This window comes from Erigeron canadensis, chromosome 1 (genome assembly GCF_010389155.1).
Source record: "Erigeron canadensis isolate Cc75 chromosome 1, C_canadensis_v1, whole genome shotgun sequence".
In the NCBI taxonomy this organism is placed as follows: Eukaryota; Viridiplantae; Streptophyta; class Magnoliopsida; order Asterales; family Asteraceae; genus Erigeron; species Erigeron canadensis.
This window is the reverse complement of record NC_057761.1, coordinates 34,335,530-34,353,462: the sequence shown is the minus strand read 5'-3', so window position 1 is coordinate 34,353,462 and position 17,933 is coordinate 34,335,530. Positions and strand designations below refer to the sequence as shown.

The 17,933-nt window shown below is 30.6% G+C and overlaps 1 protein-coding gene across 2 annotated transcripts; it reads left to right on the top strand.

Annotated features, from left to right (window-relative positions):
• The first annotated feature begins 5,883 nt into the window (after positions 1 to 5,883).
• Positions 5,884 to 8,118, top strand: LOC122608434 (protein RGF1 INDUCIBLE TRANSCRIPTION FACTOR 1-like). Of its 2 annotated transcripts, none has more exons than XM_043781547.1 (5): positions 5,884 to 6,000; positions 6,198 to 6,241; positions 6,372 to 6,572; positions 6,700 to 6,915; positions 7,604 to 8,118. In XM_043781547.1, the coding sequence occupies exons 2-5, from the start codon at positions 6,239 to 6,241 to the stop codon at positions 7,907 to 7,909; spliced, it is 726 nt and encodes a 241-aa protein (XP_043637482.1). In that variant the 5' UTR covers positions 5,884 to 6,000; positions 6,198 to 6,238; the 3' UTR covers positions 7,910 to 8,118. The 2 variants fall into 2 exon arrangements, with proteins under 2 accessions (XP_043637482.1, XP_043637488.1); XM_043781553.1 differs by lacking the exon at positions 5,884 to 6,000 and adding an exon at positions 6,095 to 6,111.
• Positions 8,119 to 17,933: the final 9,815 nt, after the last annotated feature.

The following is a 17,933-nucleotide window of genomic DNA, read 5'->3' as shown; positions in this document are numbered from 1 at the left end:
TTAAAGGTCCTATAAAATGTATCTAAAATATCATATGATATTCATTATCTTATTTTGTTAAAGAAATTCCGTTTTCTAAAAATTAAATAAAATACGCATTACAAGAGACTAGAATGACTTCTGACTAGGTGCGGGCGGCGGAATGCGATTCTGATCGGACGGTCTATATTATGTGGACCCCACTTGACCGAATCATTTAAAATTAGGTTACCGAAAGAAAATATTTAAGATCGAACGGCTATATCTAATTTCGAATGTTCTTTCTCTGTTTCTAACCGTCGATCAGTTTTGTTTAAGGTATTTCATTTTAAGGACCTTGTGTTGTCTAGGTCTTTTGTGATTTCCCCTTATGTCGTACTTGTATATATTTAAAATCTAACCCTCTTACCATACCTAACTTCATAATCTACCCAAGTTAATTATCCAAGATTTCAAGTAAATTTTCATAGTAAAAATGGGGAGACGATTAAGCTTTTCGCTATTCAAATGACCAGGAAAATACGATACATTTTGACAGGTAACTTGATGGTCAAGCAAGTTAAAATCATCTCAACCATTGAATGAAAATCAAAGATTTCTTTGAATTTTAAAGCTTAATTTTTATTTAAGGGCCAAGTTGAAAAAATTGAAAGGATCCACAACTTTGACACAGATATATACAGACTAGTCACATACCCGCTCGATGAGATGGTGTTATTCAAATGACCAAGAAAACACGATACATTTTGACACAAATATATGCAGACTAGTCACGTACATGCGTGATGCAATAGTGTGACGGTAGTGACGGGTGGTGGAGGCCCCTGGATGATTACTTGATTAGAGTATGGGTTTTTATTTAATGCAGATAAAAGATATGAAGATAAGTATGATAGTTTAGCATGTTTTGATTGTAGGTAATAATAAGTTATAGGAGATTTTTGACTTTTCAATGGCTAAAAAGTTTAAGAAAAAAATGACCATTTAGTATATACACGTACGTATTTACATTCGAATTTCAAATCTCTTCTATAAATAATCCGAGCTTGGAGATACAATTAGTTACACCATCTTTTAATATACTAAAAAATAATTGCTTTAATAACTTATTGACTAATCATAACTCTCAATTTCTTCTAAGTCGACTTTTTTTTTTTCAGTTTCGACTTTAATTTAGATTTTTTTTTGTTTTTCATTACAAATTTACACTTTTTAACCAATAAATTCCAATATAAAAAAAATAAATGACATCCTTATAAGAGCAACTATAACATTGTCGTATTTAATTGAAATATTTAAAATATATTTCTCTCAAAATATATTGATCAATTTTTTATTGATAAAAAAAGTAAGTTATATTTTAAACCATAAATAATTAAAATATAATAATGATAATGTCGTAACATCCATGAACACGGACATAAAGTCTAACAAAGACTAAAATCAACAATCTATACACCAAAATATAACCCAAATGTGAAATCAAATTAGACCCCCCAAAAAAAAATTACAAACCAAGTTACTTTTAATTGATTTTAGTTTAATAATTTATCATATTTTTTTTCTTAGAATCCATATATTGAACACCCATAACAAATATTAATGTACCATATGGATAATTGGTTAAGTGGTTATCAACATTTTATAAAAATGTATCATATTGGTATCGAACTCAAACTTAGTACTAACGATACTTCTGTACATTATGTATATTTGAATAATAACATATTTTATAAGATATGTTTGTAGTTTTATAACTAAATATTGTATGAATATATATTGAAATGAATTAGATGAGTTACTTTGAAAATGAAAAGTTTACCTAAGTCTATATAGTAAAAATTAGTTTAATTTACTTTAAACTCTAAAGGTAAAGTGTTCATTTCACATATCTAAAATATAAGGCATTCACTCATCTATATCTATATTATATTAATAAACAAACTATTCTCTTATCTTTTCAACTCTCTACCTTTAAAATATCTAAAATACCCTTAACTTTCAACACATTTCTAACTTACACACTAAATCTACCCAATATATCCCTAAAATATTTTACACCCATATTTATCAAAACTATCTATCTCCTTTATTCAGTAATTTAAATATTTTCACCTAATATCTCTATAATATTCTTAATAAAGTTATTTACAAAAGATGCATCTCTAAACCATAAAATAACTACACTACCATTTACATCAATTATTTTTAGATTAATAACCACATCGTTACCACCACCGCCACTAGCAGCACCCATTGCCGCCACCGTCGCCGCATTGCGCGGGTACTTATCTTGTTTGACAATATATTGATCGACCATAGGTATATATATATATGTTTAGTTTCCATTTATGGTGACTTTAGTGAGTTTTTCTTTCAAAACTTTTAGGTGATAGATTACTTTATTTAAAAATTTAAACTAATATGTATTTTTTTTACGAGAAATTCTTTAATATGAACTTGGTTAAAACATTGTATGTTAGATTTACCCGCGATTCACTCGTGAAGTAGTGATTAATAGATTAAAAAAAAATGTAATGTTATTTATCCTTTTCAAACTAATCATTTTATGCTTGAAGGATCTTAGAATTTAAGTAGATATCTAACTATGATACAGTATAAAATATCAAAAAAAATTTCTTTTTTTCTCTGATAATAGGTTTTTTATGTATCTAAAATGTTACTCACCATTCAACATATTACTAGTTAACATACTCGTACATTACACGTAAGCCTGAAAACTATGACCCTCGAAAAACACCTATTAATCCACTATTACAAATGTGAGAAGTGAGACTAGGGATGAGAAAAAAAACCGTGACCCGCGACCCGACCCGGAACCGATCCGCCCGGAGGATCTAACGGGTCGGGTCACGCGTCAAACTTTTGTGTTTTGGGTCACGGGTTGCGCGGGTCAGGTCAGGCCGGATCAAGCCAAAAAACGAAAAAAAGTGAAGGAAACCCGTGACCCGCCCGAACCCGACCTGAACCGAACCTTCACCGGTCGGGTCACGGTCCCTATTTTCATGCATTGGCGGGTCGTGGGCCGGGTCGGGTTTTCACGGGTTGGGCCATTTGCACATCCCTAAGTGAGACTCAAACCCAGATAGATCATCCCAAGATCAAAGACCTTACCAATTTGCCACCAACCACATTGACACTATTTAACATAGATGATCTTTCAAAGATATCATTAATGAAAAAATCAACAACATTTATTCCTCAATTTCTAAAATATTTAAACTACTTCAATTTACACTAATGATGTACACTACTCACCGTCGTTGCTATCGCCGCCACCACTACTCACCACCGTTACTTACCACCATCATTGTTATATCGCGCAAACATGAATCTAGTTTTCTGTACGGAGCAAGTAGCTTGCCACTTTATCGATTCCACATTATATTATGATTATTTTATTTCTTTACCACTTTCTGTAGTTAATATATGTCTTATGATTTTAGTTCAAAAGCAAGTGCCATTTGATGATAAAGTTGATTACTTTTAATATCTTTAATTATTATGCATCATTTACACTTAACAAATATAAAAAACTATATATAAAGTGACCACTGACCACTTGCAGAATTAGTGAAGAAATTTTACGAACCAAACATTTTATTGTCAAAAAGATATATGTATATGAGTCCTATTTATTTATTGAAAATCAAGGTGGTGGAAGTCGCTAATCGTTCTCAGGTCGGTCGACAAGTGAGTTGAGAGTACTCTGGTGTATGCGGTGAGTACTCGGGGTCAAACTAACCAAATCGGGGAGTACTATGAGTAATCAGTTGACTCAGGTCGACTCGATAGTCGACAAGCTACCTTGTAACGAGTACTCGCCTATTTTTAAAAGAAAACATTAGAATTCTCTTCAAGTAATGCATATGCATGATGGCTTATGATTTCCATCAATGATAGTTGACTGATGAGACGATAACGGTTGGTTTTGTATATCGATATATAGGTAATGTTATAAAGAAATCATGATTTATGCTATAACTTAGTTTATATTAATCCGTTTTTTATCTTATGTTTTGTTGATCTTGGATATTTTCTAAAACTAACATACAGAGACAAAATAGTTGGTTTTAATACAAATTTTAAAACTAAGATAAATAACAAAAACAAATAGTTTAAAAAAAAAAAAACAAATAGTTTAAATATAATTAATTTTTAAACCAATACAAAGTATACTTAAGAGGTGTTCGGTTGATAGGTATTAAGATGAGGGATCGGTTTGACAGTATGGTTTATAATTATGTTTTTGAAAATTAGGAATCAAACCTATTTAACCGACTCCACTTAGTTAGATTGGTCAGGGGTATCTTCTAAATCTACTATGTGGGTTTTGGAGGTAAGTTTTTCCCAAGGTCTCGAGTTCGAGTCTTGGGTTTCTCATCTCAAGATATTTTCCATAAGCAGGGGGTTGAAGGTCCAACAAATCGCTGGTTAAAATTGTCTCCAACACGTCTTAATCAAAACTAACTTTAAAAAAAAGAAAAAAAAGAATCAAACCTATTTTTTAGACTTGCCTAAAAATCCATTACTTTTGGTGGATTGGAAGAGGATGAGCATAAAATCTAAAATTCAAGAGTCTTATCTTGATATCGTTCTGATTTTGATATTGTGTTTCAAGTGAGATTAGGACTGATATTGGATTTGGGATAGGAAAAATCCAACAAACTACATTCTTAGTCCCGTGCTTTATATGAGAACATAATCGGTAGCACATTTTTGTGATTTCCAAAATCGATACCGTAGGTACGGAGACTAGATGAGACTGGTCTCATGCCCACCCTTAAATTGTAAAATTTAACACCTTAAACCCTTAAATTATAAAATTTAACACCTTACTTATATATATATATATATATAAATTAAGATTTCTTTAACTTATGCTTTCGAGCCTCGAGATATATATTACATTATTTTTTTTAAATGGGTGAGGATTCCCTCAAGTTGAAAAGATCTTGACCCTTAAATGAAAATCAATGGTCAAGATTCAAAGATCTTTGAATCTTGGCTATTGATTTTCATTCAAGAGCCAAAATTATTCTAACATGACTAATATTGTTAGAGTTAACTTAGTGAATTCCCTATTTTTAAATATCGTAAATTGCGTCAATTTATTTTTCAAATTTTTTAAAACTCCAAAATGCGTCGAATTTGTATTAATATGTCTTGAGTGCACAATTATAAGAAAAACCTTTTTATCATGTGATTGTAAACAAAGAAACCCAAATTTGATCGATAAGCACAAGAACAAAAATCAATTGCCTAAAAGTTTTTAAATCGGAACAAAATACTAAAAACAATTTGTTATATAAACCAAGGCAATCTCTAGTTTTGTTATTTGTAAAGCTTTTTATTCAAAAAGGTAATGAACGTCAACTAATTCATAAAAGGCCCTTTCCATTATTACTCTCATTGAATCCATTATTTATAAAAGAACACCCGCGTAATGCATCGACAATGATCAGTGGTGACAGTGGCGATAACAGGTTGCGCCGGTGACAGTGGCAACATAGGCTAGAGATGTTATATTATTGTAAAAGTAATTGATTTAATGGCTTAATGATGAGTTTTTTTTATTGTGGTAGTCCGACAAAATTTTTGAAAGAAAATGATAAAGTAATGAGTAATTTACTAGAGGAAAAATAAGAAAAAGAAAATTTCAACTCAATTTCCTTAACCAAACCAAATCCACCACCATGTCATTGCCATATAGTGTAAGGTCGCAAAATGAACCTACCCCAAAAGTCATATACATATTCCAAAAAGTTTATATATGTTAATTAATTAAATAAAACCTTTCATCAAAAGTTAATTTATGAAAAAATACAAATATATAAATATAAAGAGTCATATATGACCGCCTTACAAATTCCTTTCAATCCTTTTCGAGCTTCCCCAGTCTTTCCTCCTTCTCTCTTTCACCGTCTGCCTCTCATTCATTCATTCATATACGTTTCACACACATATACACACACTCCAGAACCCTCTTCTTCATTTTCTGTAAGTTTTATTATTTATATATTAGTATATATTTATATTATATTATTATATCATACTCTTTTTTTTCTTGAACCGACTCTGTTTTTCTTATATATATTCTCATAGTTAAATGTAGGTTTTTGTTTCGACTTTCTTAATTTCATCAAAAGGGTTTGTTCTAATCCTATTTTTTGTTATTTGGGCTTTTGTTAAAACAGGATAAAGTTCCAAGCTTGCAAGTTTAATCACTACAAAAAACATGGTATTTTTATATTTTTCTTGAAATACTGTTTATTTTTTATTGTTAAAGATAAAAATGTTTTTTCTTTGGGTTTTGTATGTGTTTTATTGATTAATGATGTTAAGCCCATTTGATATATGTTTGTTTTCAGGTTAGCCCAATTGATAAAATGGAGCATCAAGAATTTGGTCCACCATGGTTGATACCAATGATAAAAGCTGATTACTTTATTACATGTAAATTTCATGGTGATGCTAATAAAAGTGAATGCAATCTTTACTGTTTGGATTGTTGTGGTAACTCTCTTTGTTCTTACTGTTTGGGCCATCATAAAGACCATCGAGTTGTTCAGGTAAATTTGTTTAAAAAGATTTTATGTCTGTTAATTGATTTTGATGAGATGTTAGTTTAGTGTAAATGTGATGTGATAATAATGTATTAAAAAGTTTGCATTTTTTTTTTTGGTTGTGAATGATTAGATAAGGCGATCTTCGTACCATAACGTGGTGAGGGTGAATGAGATTCAAAGATTTTTGGACATTTCATGTGTGCAAACCTACATTATCAATAGTGCAAAGATTGTGTTTTTGAATGAAAGACCACAGCCTAGGCCCGGTAAAGGAGTCACCAACCATTGCGAGATTTGTGGTCGGAGCCTTGTCGATGCTTTTCGCTTTTGTTCTCTTGGTTGTAAGGTATAACACTACTTCCCTTTTTGTACATTTTCATAATCATGCCTTATTCTGTATTGTAATTTTTTTAGTTAGAAGGTGTTGGGATAACTTTTTTTTTATTTTTAACGACAAATTTGGCTCAGCAGCATTGCTCCTTCATGTGAAAACTCCATTATTAAATTTTGCTCACATTATGAGTTGCATATAAGACATATAAGTCTTGAGTTCCCCAATTACCAATCCATCTATTGATGGTTGGTGTTGGGGTAACTTATTAAAAATATTAGCTTTTGAATGAAGCCATGTCCAAGGTGCATTTGTAAAAGTCCTTTTTTGTACTGTAAAAAGCTAATAAACATGTCTTACAATGAAATATGTTAATCAGCTCATTAATCAAAAACCCACTTAAATTCGTTATATGTCCTTATAAGTTGATAAAACTCTACTAATGTGTTAAGCCGTTTGTGTGCATTCATTGTCATTAGGACTTTTTTGTATTCTTAGTTTGTGGGCCTATTTTATCTCCTACTATGGTTTGAGTTCAGTTGCTTGTTATTCGCCTAGTCTACTATTTGGGGTTTAGAAATTATTGTTTTGACGGTTGTACTTGTTTGACCAATCTACTTTGGTTTTAACTTTATTTGTCCTGTCTCATACTTTGGGCTTTGGGGCGTTACGGATACTAATTTGTGGTTGTTTTGTTGGTTAGCTTAATGGTATGAAACGAGGCGATCGAGAATTAAGTTTCACACAAAAGATGAGACATGGCCACGCTTATGACCTAGATGAGCCGGTGACGCCCAAGAAGGGGAAAAGGTCAAATTTTTACAACCAGTTTATCGAAAATCCAATGTTCAACTTCAATATTAATTATGGGAGAAATGGTAACTCTGACATGTCGTGTTCGTCTATATCTGGAGACGAAGCAACGAACATGTCTCCAGGGACCCCACCAATATTCAACCATCGGAATTCTAGCAGGAGAAAGGGCATTCCTCGTCGGGCACCATTTTAGAAAGAAAACACAAGCGCGTTAGCATGGTAATCTATCCTCCATATGCCATCCCTTGTGTGATAGGGATACTTATACATGGAGGTCAAGGGTTTGAGTTCCACTTTATATATAGAAAGGTGAATATACATATGAACATATAGTATAGTTGTGATAAAGATGATATATATACTTTGTTAATATAAGTTAGTATAAGGTTTTGTGTTTGGTCATGTACATTATTGTTATTTTTTGTTGCTATAGCTAGGAAAAAGAAAAAGATGAAAACTAGATTGTATAAGAAATGTACAGGGTAGATACTTAAAAATGTAAATGTACAATATTGTGATACATATGTGGTATAACAAGTAGTTGGTTTATAGTAACAAATGTGTTTGTATAAATATGTATATATATGCTTACGTTTTCTTAACATGTCACAAAGATCAAAAACCGGTGAGAATAAATATAAATGTAACCATATATAACCCAAAAGCAAGGATTTTGCTGCTTGGGTTTTTGTGATTGATGGTTATTGTTGCGGGAACTCTTGGGAAGTATGTGTTTATATGGATGTATGTGAACGTACAAGTGTTTGAAGCATGATGTACAAGAGTGGTCAATTTATAATGTGGATGATGAAGAAGAGGCGTGAAGGATCTAAACTACTTTGTGGCAAATAATGTAAAAGAATGAATAGATTAGAAAATGATGGATTTGTTGTTTAGCGTAGATACATGTCACATTCTAAACTCCCATGGTTCATGGGGTACGTTTGGTTTAATGTCTGTTCGTCGTTTTGGTTTCTCTAAAAACGGAAAGTATTAACGTGGAGTGCGTTAAAATATCATCAAATTGGTCTAGTGACAAAGTGTCCGGTATTTTTTACAAAATGGTCTCAAGTTCTTTTGTCTTACGTATATATCAGGGTAAGATAAATGGAACCAGCCACTGGCAAAGCCCCCCAGCCAAAAATAACTTGTCATTCCAGGTTAACTTTTGTCAAAGGAAAACCTTTTTAGAGAATGTGGAGTGTTTTAAGTATAAATGTGGTTTCGGTATACCATTTGCGTTCTTGACATATCAGTAGTTTTATTTGTCAAGCCATTAATGTGTGGTTTATAGGATTTATGCCAACCTTGGTATTTGTTATACATTGTTGGGCTAATGTATGAAAAGTGATAAATCTACAACAACTATTAGCTATTTATAACAAATGTACATATTTTGCTGCCAAATAGTTGTTATGGATATATCATTCTCCCTAAGAGTGGACGGAGCGTCCTGGGGAAGGGAGGGGTACCGGTCCGGTACAAGTTGGCACACCGCGCCGACCCCCGGTATCGGTAGGGTGGGGAGCGTTTTGGTGACCACCGTACCGGTTTCACTGCCGATTAATGAACGTTATATTTGACTGTTGCTTTTGTTTGTTTTTTTTAACTAGCTGTCATTTATATGTATATATACATATACATATTTTATATCTATATGTCGCAGACTTGAGGGAGAAAGAAGACAGAAGCACAACCACGTATCCATCCGTCTATATATTATTAATTAAATTCAGTTTTACAGCTTATACCCCTAAAGTTTAAACTATTTATAATATTAGTTCAAAATCTTTTTTTTTTTCTATACATTATATTATTATTACTACTACTAATATTATTATTTAAAAATAGTTTTAATTACTCGTATTATTTAGAATAAAAATAAATGGAAAGTAAATTAAAAAGAAAAGGGTGGGGAGAGGAAGGGTGGTGAGACATTTCTAGCATTAGGCAGCGGGCGGGGAGGGGAGGGGAGGGGTGGCGAGGCGCTCCCCTCACCCTGATGTATGGTTTAGTTCATTGGTTATATAATTTATATAAACATCATTGGGGTCTTTCAGCTTAAGCTCGATGGTTGTATGACCATCCCCTTGTATGAGGGCTTCATTTTGGTATACCAGGTTCAAGTCTGAGGGGTCAGAGTTACCCCTATTAATCATCGTACCTTCGGGCGGATTAGTAGCGGTCCCCCCAGCAGGTATTTGAAATAGACATTTTTATTTCAAGGGAGCTCTCCGCGGACCCGGTTAAAACAACGTATACAAGAACTCCCGCTGTCGAATCGTGACACGAAGTTTCCAGCAAAATTCCACTATAATATATATATATATATTATATATATATATATGGTAAGTGATATTTGTACCACAAATATTAATAAATCTACCATACATATGCTTTAATGGCTTGTACAGTATGTTCTGAAAGTTGTACTGTGTAGTAGATTTTTTAATATATGTGGTACAAAAATCATTTATATATATATATATATATAATATATATATAGGTTAAGGGTAAAATAAAACACTTATTATTGTAAAACAAGTAAGACACATTGTGAGATTGACATACTTTAAAATTTTCATTAATTAATTATAAATATTAAAATAATAAGGGTATTATGGTATATAAAAATATCTTTACCAGATTTCCTTATCAAATTAATCCTCTTTTTTCTCATCTCCTTATCTAAACACATGCATCTGCAAGTTCATATCCGTCCATTCCGTTCTCATATTTCATCTTTAATATTTTCTTTCTTCTCTTTCTTTTTCTTATAATAAACTCTTATTATCTATATTATTAATATGGAATACATGTGATGATGAAGATGGCTAGCATGGAAACCATTGCTGCCGCCCGCTCATCAGAGCACCAGATTCATACTTTATCACTCTCTCTATGTCTCTCAACTGTTGTTGATAATCTTCTTCAGTTATGTGTTATTTTTTATCTATTTTTTTTAATTTATTATTTTTGTTTTTTTATATAGTTTTTTTTTAGTATTGCTGAATAATTTTGTGTCTATCATTGTTTGAAATAGAAAAAGATGAATGGAAAGTTGAACCATTTATATTTTTAAAACTGATAAGGAGCCACGGTGCATCATATTGTTTGTGATTTGGTTTGTATGAAGATGCAATGTATATGAATTTAGATTTGGAAAATGGGTCAGCAAAGTTAATCATGGTGCATCAATTTCTGGTGGTATTATGGCATCAATGTGAATCATGATCATCAAAATTAATCAAAATGTATCAATGTGCATCAGTTGCAATCCTGATATTATATGTTCGGGGTTGAAGATGGCTAAACAGCCGTACATCAATAGCCGTGTAACACAATTATGTGAACGAGGACGAACAAGAAAATAATTATAGATGGACAAGTTTAGAAAGAAAAAAATATATATTTTATTTGTGTATCATTTGTTCGCAACAACACATATATATATTACGTTGTCTTAACTGGGTCCGCACTAAAAAACCTTCACCCTCAATACCTAGTAGGGGAGAAACCTCCAACTAAACTGCTCGAAGGCACGACTTTTAATTGGAATAAAACTATGTCCCTTCTGCATGACTCAAATCTGTTTCACTGAAAGACTTTATTTGTGAAATACCTTGAAATATTTTTCATATATCTCGAACTTAAGATCTTCAATATAAAAAACTGATATTCAATAATTGAGCTATAAAAAAAAAGAGCATAATTCACTAATTTATGAAGTCAAAGTAAAAAATAAAAGCCTTAAAATATCCATTTTTGTACAAAGGATTGGAAAAATGAGGGGTCAATTGACCCATTTAAGTTTTGACCCCACAATCGCGAACATTACTAAGATAATAAAGATTGTCGTGTTGTATTTCTCCATGAGAAAGTTATATGTCGTTCCCAAAGTGAAAAAAATTTCAAAATTATTTTCATCATATTCTAGGCCCTCCAAACAAAACGTATTTGAGTTTCCTCGAGTCAAAAACAACATAATGCATTTCTTCTTCCTTTTGTATTTTTGTATTTTTTTTTTTACTTGTTTTGTTTAAGGACAATTTAATAAATACTAAATCTCATCCTAAAAAAAAAAACTGTAATTAATACTACATCTACATCCTAAATTATTTTGTATTGTTTTTTACTCGTCTGTCTTTCCACCAAGAAAGACTTGAACTTACGATTTTAAAATTGACTGAATACATCTATACTATTTTATAAAGGGAATCGATAATTGTATCACAAATTTTAATGCATTTACTACACTGTACATATTTTATAGCATACTATACAAGTATGTAATGCATAACAGTGGCAAATTCATCAAATTTTGTGCTACAAATATCACTTTCCTTTTATAAAGCAAATAGCCCATGTCTAACATTTTAAATTTCAACATTTATTTTTCCAAAATGTCCCTTATATATATATTCTGTATTTACCTAAAATAACTATAATACACTTTCATTCTCTTCAAATTTCAACCAATCATTTTTTTCTCTCCTCTATAAATTATTTTATTCATTAAATTCATTCAAAATCTTTTATCTCAAAAACCATACATCGATAAATTATAAAAACTATAGGTATGTTTTTAAAATTTCATGTGTTTTCATTAGAGAGATCATTCGATATACTTTCGACGAATTTTAAAATCCGAGAGCGGAGCCCGTTAGGTATATCACCACATCACCGACGTCGCCGCCACCACCATTACATCACCACCGCGTCGTCACCGCCACAACGCACAGTGGCGGATCTTGAAACTTTTAATGGTGGGGGCCAATTTTTTTTTTGTCATCGATATGTTCTGGGTATTATATCATGGTTATGCAATACACTAAATCGGGTCGGGTCAAACAAAAATAACACTAATAATCTAAGTTTTTCATTCAAATTACCAATACATAGTTTCTAATCAACACAAAACTACAAGCACTTATGAAAATACCAAGAGAAAATGTGTGGATTGTAGATTGTGGGAGATCGACCTTGTTACGCGGGTTATGGGCTAAATCATAAAATTATGAATGAACTAAGTGAATTTTGAGTTATAAAAACTAAAAAGGTAAATTTTAATTTTTGTTGAAACCTGAAACTCACAAATAAAAAAAAAAAAAAAAAAGACCTTGCTAGTGGATTGTGAATTATAGGCTAAAACATAGAATTATGAATGTACTAAGTGAATTGTGGGTTATAAAAATTAAAAAGGTAAATTTTATTGTACTATTAAATGTATTAAACATATCAAAAGTTTTTTAAAAAATAATCTCCGGAGGCCGACTTTTTTCAAATGAAATACGGATATATTAATACTACTAAGCGAAAAAATGGTAGTGACCCGTGCCTCGTTGGTCTCCTAAGAGAACCCCCCATGAACACACGAGTACTCTTATCTCGTATCACTAAAACCAATAACCTGATTCATTATGTTGACCAATGAAAAAAAGTTAACAAAATTTGAAGACCGGTTAAGAATATACTGTTAAGTGTTAATACTAAAATAAAAAATGTTAAATATCACTACTTCACGAAATATAAAAGATAAAAGAAAAATAGTTTTCTACTCCGTATATGAAAAAAAAAAAAGGAAACGCCACCAAATAAGAAATAACTTCTTATAGTTGGCTTGTCATATAGTTATGAGGGAGGATTCACTCACTTTAAAAAATATATTATGAGTAGTGATTATTGTCCACTAAAACTATGTCGACCTATAAAACAATCCAGATATATCTATATTAAGAAAGGTTTTTTTAACTTTCTAAAATACTGAAAATGTGCATTAATAATTTATACGAAGAGAGAGTTTTTTTCATTGTATTAACAAGTGTACGAAGACATAAGTATTTCATATGTTATCTAATAAATCTATCAATCTACCAATAACAAGGTGTTAAATTTTTTTATAAAGAAATAATGACCATTAAATTAGTTCAAACTTTTAATTACAACCTTTAATCAAATAATGATGTTATTTTCAAATTTATTATTGAAGAAACACGATATTAGTCCTTATACTTTATATAATTAACATTTATATAATTAACATTTATATAAAAGTAAGGTAACTTATTACCACGTATCTATATCTATGTTAATATATATGTTACGACACATCATCTATGTTAGTATGTATGTTAATGTTTTGTTAATAGTAATGACATTTATTAATTTATTTATGTTAATCGATGTTAGTATTTTGATGTATCTAATACGTTAACTATAATAAATAAATTTTAGTCTAATTATTTTTTAACTAAAACCATGTATAAATTTCATATAAATTTCAGTCTAATTATGTTCGTTCATTTATATAAGGGATTATTATTTTTTTTATTTTATTGTTGTTATTATTATTATTGTGTTTTTGCTATTTGGTTAAAGGGGAAAAATGTATTTATTTTTTTAAAATTAAACCTATTTTGGTTAGAAATTTTTTTTAAAATATAAAGAAAGAAAAAATTGCTCACTGCCGCTTTTCGGAGATTTTAAGCCTCAATACCTCGACGGTGTATGAGAAAGGTTAAAATGTAGACAGACCTTACCTATACCCAGGTAGAGTGACTGTTCCAGGTTCTACCTAAATGGTAGAAAATGACCTCCGGTCTTTGCATAGGATGATGATCGAACTTGGACTGTCTCCAAAAGTTAGGGTGTTTACCAATAATCCAAACCACGCTGATTTTAAATACCTTTGTTAATATGTCTTTTATTGTTAACGAGCATGGTACCCGCGCAATGCGGCGACGGTAATAGCAACGACGGTATAGTGGGGTTGGTGACGCGTGGTGATGACATCGACAATTGGTGTCGAGTGGTGTAAGTTGATGTTAAGATAATAGAACTATTTTATAAGATAATGACTTAGAATGTAAATTAGCAAGATAAGGGTTTGGGATGTAGATTAATTCATTAAGGGCAAATTTGGTAATTTATAAAAACCTTCCATGGTGGGGTGTTTATTAAGAACATTTTGGTAATTTTGCATGTGACATTTTGGTAACACTTTCCATTTTGAGGGGGTATATAATCTTTAATAAGGAGTATAGATAATTTAAAAGTTAATTATCCTAAGGCTAAATTAGATATAGGTATCAAGTAATTAGTAACTTTAAATATGATAAGAACATTCACGACATTATATTATTTCTAAATCTATATCGGTATACAATTAACTACAGATTATACAAAGGGAAAGGAGAATATAAGACTGTCCGACATTTAAGCTTAAGTGTGGAACCTCTCACATACTAATATTTTATTATTTCGTGTTTAATGAATAAATGCATGGGCCTCCATGATTTTTATGGATTAAAAAAATAATATGTGAGTGTTCCACACTTAAGCTTAGATACCAGACAGCCTTATATTCCCATCTCCTTATACAAGTTATGTTTTTATAAAATGTACTAACATCTAGATTTATTAGGAAAAAGATCTAGATTGATTAGGAAAAACATATTTTAATAAGTTATCTAATTAAAACAATGCCAAGGAATAAGTTTCTAATTTGATAGGATTAACACATCAGCAAACGTTAATTAAATGAAATTGGACTTTTTAACTGATTTAGGAATCGTAGTATATTAGATTATAAACCGCGTGAAACGCGAGAAAAACCTTTAAAAAATACATTTATACGTATAAAAAGATAGCACAATGATATTATAAATACTTAAAAACTATTAAAAATGACAGAATTATAAATAAAATAAGAACAATGACAACAAAACGGTTATTTCTTTCATAAATCGAACCATAGTATAAATATAACTTCAAGGACTAAGGTCTGACAGTGGTTTCTCATTCACCTAACAAGTGTTTTTTAGTTTTATGTAGTATCACAAATGATTATAGTTTTAAAGATTATAACATATGCTTTTTTATTATTGAATTGCAAGCTAAAACGGTTGGTCAAATGTAGGGAGGTAGTTAACTACGTATAACTATAAAAAGTTATAAGGATTCACGGTATCAACAAAATAATTGGATACACAAATAGTAGTGGTTTGCAGAAGCTGATTATGTCTATGATCCACAAGTATGTAATGAAGTCATAGCGAAGTTATTGGTTTCCCTAACATCTCCTTCATCAAAAGAGGGACTCGAATGAGACAATTTTTGGGTTGTACTTATACATCTCCTTCAAAAAGTAAGACAATTTTAACCCAGATGTTCCAATATTCCTTGAATGCATCGATGTCAGCCATCTTATCAAACACAACTTGATCTACCATGATACTGTATATAGTGAATTGGAAGCAAAAATGTAATTTTTATTATGCTAATGTGTAGTTGATTTATAATATTCATACATTTTTTATATCATGATGATGACTGTTTGTCACAATATCTCTTATAAGCTCATTCAAATGATTCACTATAAACGATAACAACCATATTTTACAACCTTGATCATATATCATCAAGTGTATAATTATACTTCATAACAGTTAATTTAAAGTATATATCCAATACAAAATTATTTGTAATAAACTATAATTTAAGATAGATCATAATATTACTTGACACAAATTAAGCAACTGCAAATATAATTACTAATAATTATTAGAAAATCAAATATTAAAAAAATTATAAGAAAGATGGATCGACATAGTTTTTTTGAAACTATCATAATTTGATAACAAATCAAGAAAGCGTATTTTTTGTAATATTATTAATTTATAAGAAGATTTTATAAAAAAAATCGAATATGAAATCAAAATAAAATTAAAAGAAAGATAGATGATGATGTGAATCAAAAAGGATATCTAAAAAGATAGACATATTAATTTTGATAGATTATAAACCAGCTGGATTGTATCAGTGGTTGGAGCCCTTGCCTCTGGAGACAGAGGTCAAGGGTTCGATCGCAAGGCTGGAGGGCCTTTTCTATCTATGGTAGAACATGGAAGCAGCCTCTCTACCTTAGGTAGGGGTAAGGCTGTCTAAGACGGTATTGGGACCCAAACCCGTGAAAGACGGCATTGAGAGTTACTTACTTTTTTAGTAGAATATTAATTAATAATATGTATTGTTGGAGCATTTTATTTATAGTTGAAAGACTAAAAAAGTATTTGATTAAAGGTTGAGTCAAAGATGATGTCATCATCTTGATCCAAGGGTGAAGAAATAAGGTAAAAAATTAATTAAGGATCCAAATTACTCCATTTTTTATTTAAAGGTTTTGTTTTAATACTTATAAAAGATGTATAAAGATAAAATTATATTAACTCGTGTATTACGGGGACAATAATCTAGTTATTAAGAAATAAGTATTCTATTTTCCAATATTATGCGCTATCGAAGTCTTCGTGAAAGATACATTCGACAACGTCATCTGTGACGCAAATACCTTATTAAGTCGATCAACCTTCCTTCTTTGCTAAGAAATTTATCATCGCAATTCCATATATATGAGAGTAAATTAGATTTTAAATTTAAAAAAAAAAAAAAAAACACTAAATACACCCTTAAGTTAGAGGTAATGTGTATAAAAAATAGGGAAGTGATATTCATACATCAAGTTTTAAACATCTCCAACAAATGTACAAGACTTATTGCACAATGTATAACTGTATCATACAGATATTGTTGTAGATGGATAAAATTTGTTGCACAAATATCATTTCCCTAAAAAATATATCTTTTATATCAAAAGTTGAAAAAGAAAGAAACCATTTAGTGTTGCCTTTTAATTTGTGGGTTTTGAGCCCCAATACCTTGACGGTGTATGGGGAAGGTTAAGATTTATGGAGACCTAACCTCTACTTAAGTAGAGAGGTTGCTTCCATTTTCTACCTAAATGTTGAAAAAGCTCTCCAACCTTTGCATAGGATGAGGATTAAATCCATGATCTTTGTTTTATATCAAAACTTAATCTCTTGAATTTTATATATGGTAAATATATAACTAATTTATATCAATAGGTCTAGAATTCATTGTTTTAACTGGGCCCGCCAGAAAACTCCTCACCGAATAAAAACAGATTTAAATTAATCGATGAGAATTTTTTATCACCCAAAAATTTTGAATTTATTTATTTTTTTAATCTAAAACATATTGCTTTCTACTTAAGAAAAATGTTTGTGGCTAACACGTATCCCATACTTAGTTATTTATTAATTTGAGCTTTCTTGTATAAAAATTTAATGTTTTAAAATGACAATTTATAACTTTAAATTAGCAGATTACCTGCGTAATGCGGTGGTTGATGGTGACAA

Excerpts from the sequence above, each read along its gene's own strand:
- LOC122608434 (XM_043781547.1), top strand. Across the intron at positions 6,573-6,699 it reads AAGACCATCGAGTTGTTCAG|ATAAGGCGATCTTCGTACCA; the intron begins GTAAATTTGTTT and ends GTGAATGATTAG. Across the intron at positions 6,916-7,603 it reads TTTGTTCTCTTGGTTGTAAG|CTTAATGGTATGAAACGAGG; the intron begins GTATAACACTAC and ends TTTGTTGGTTAG.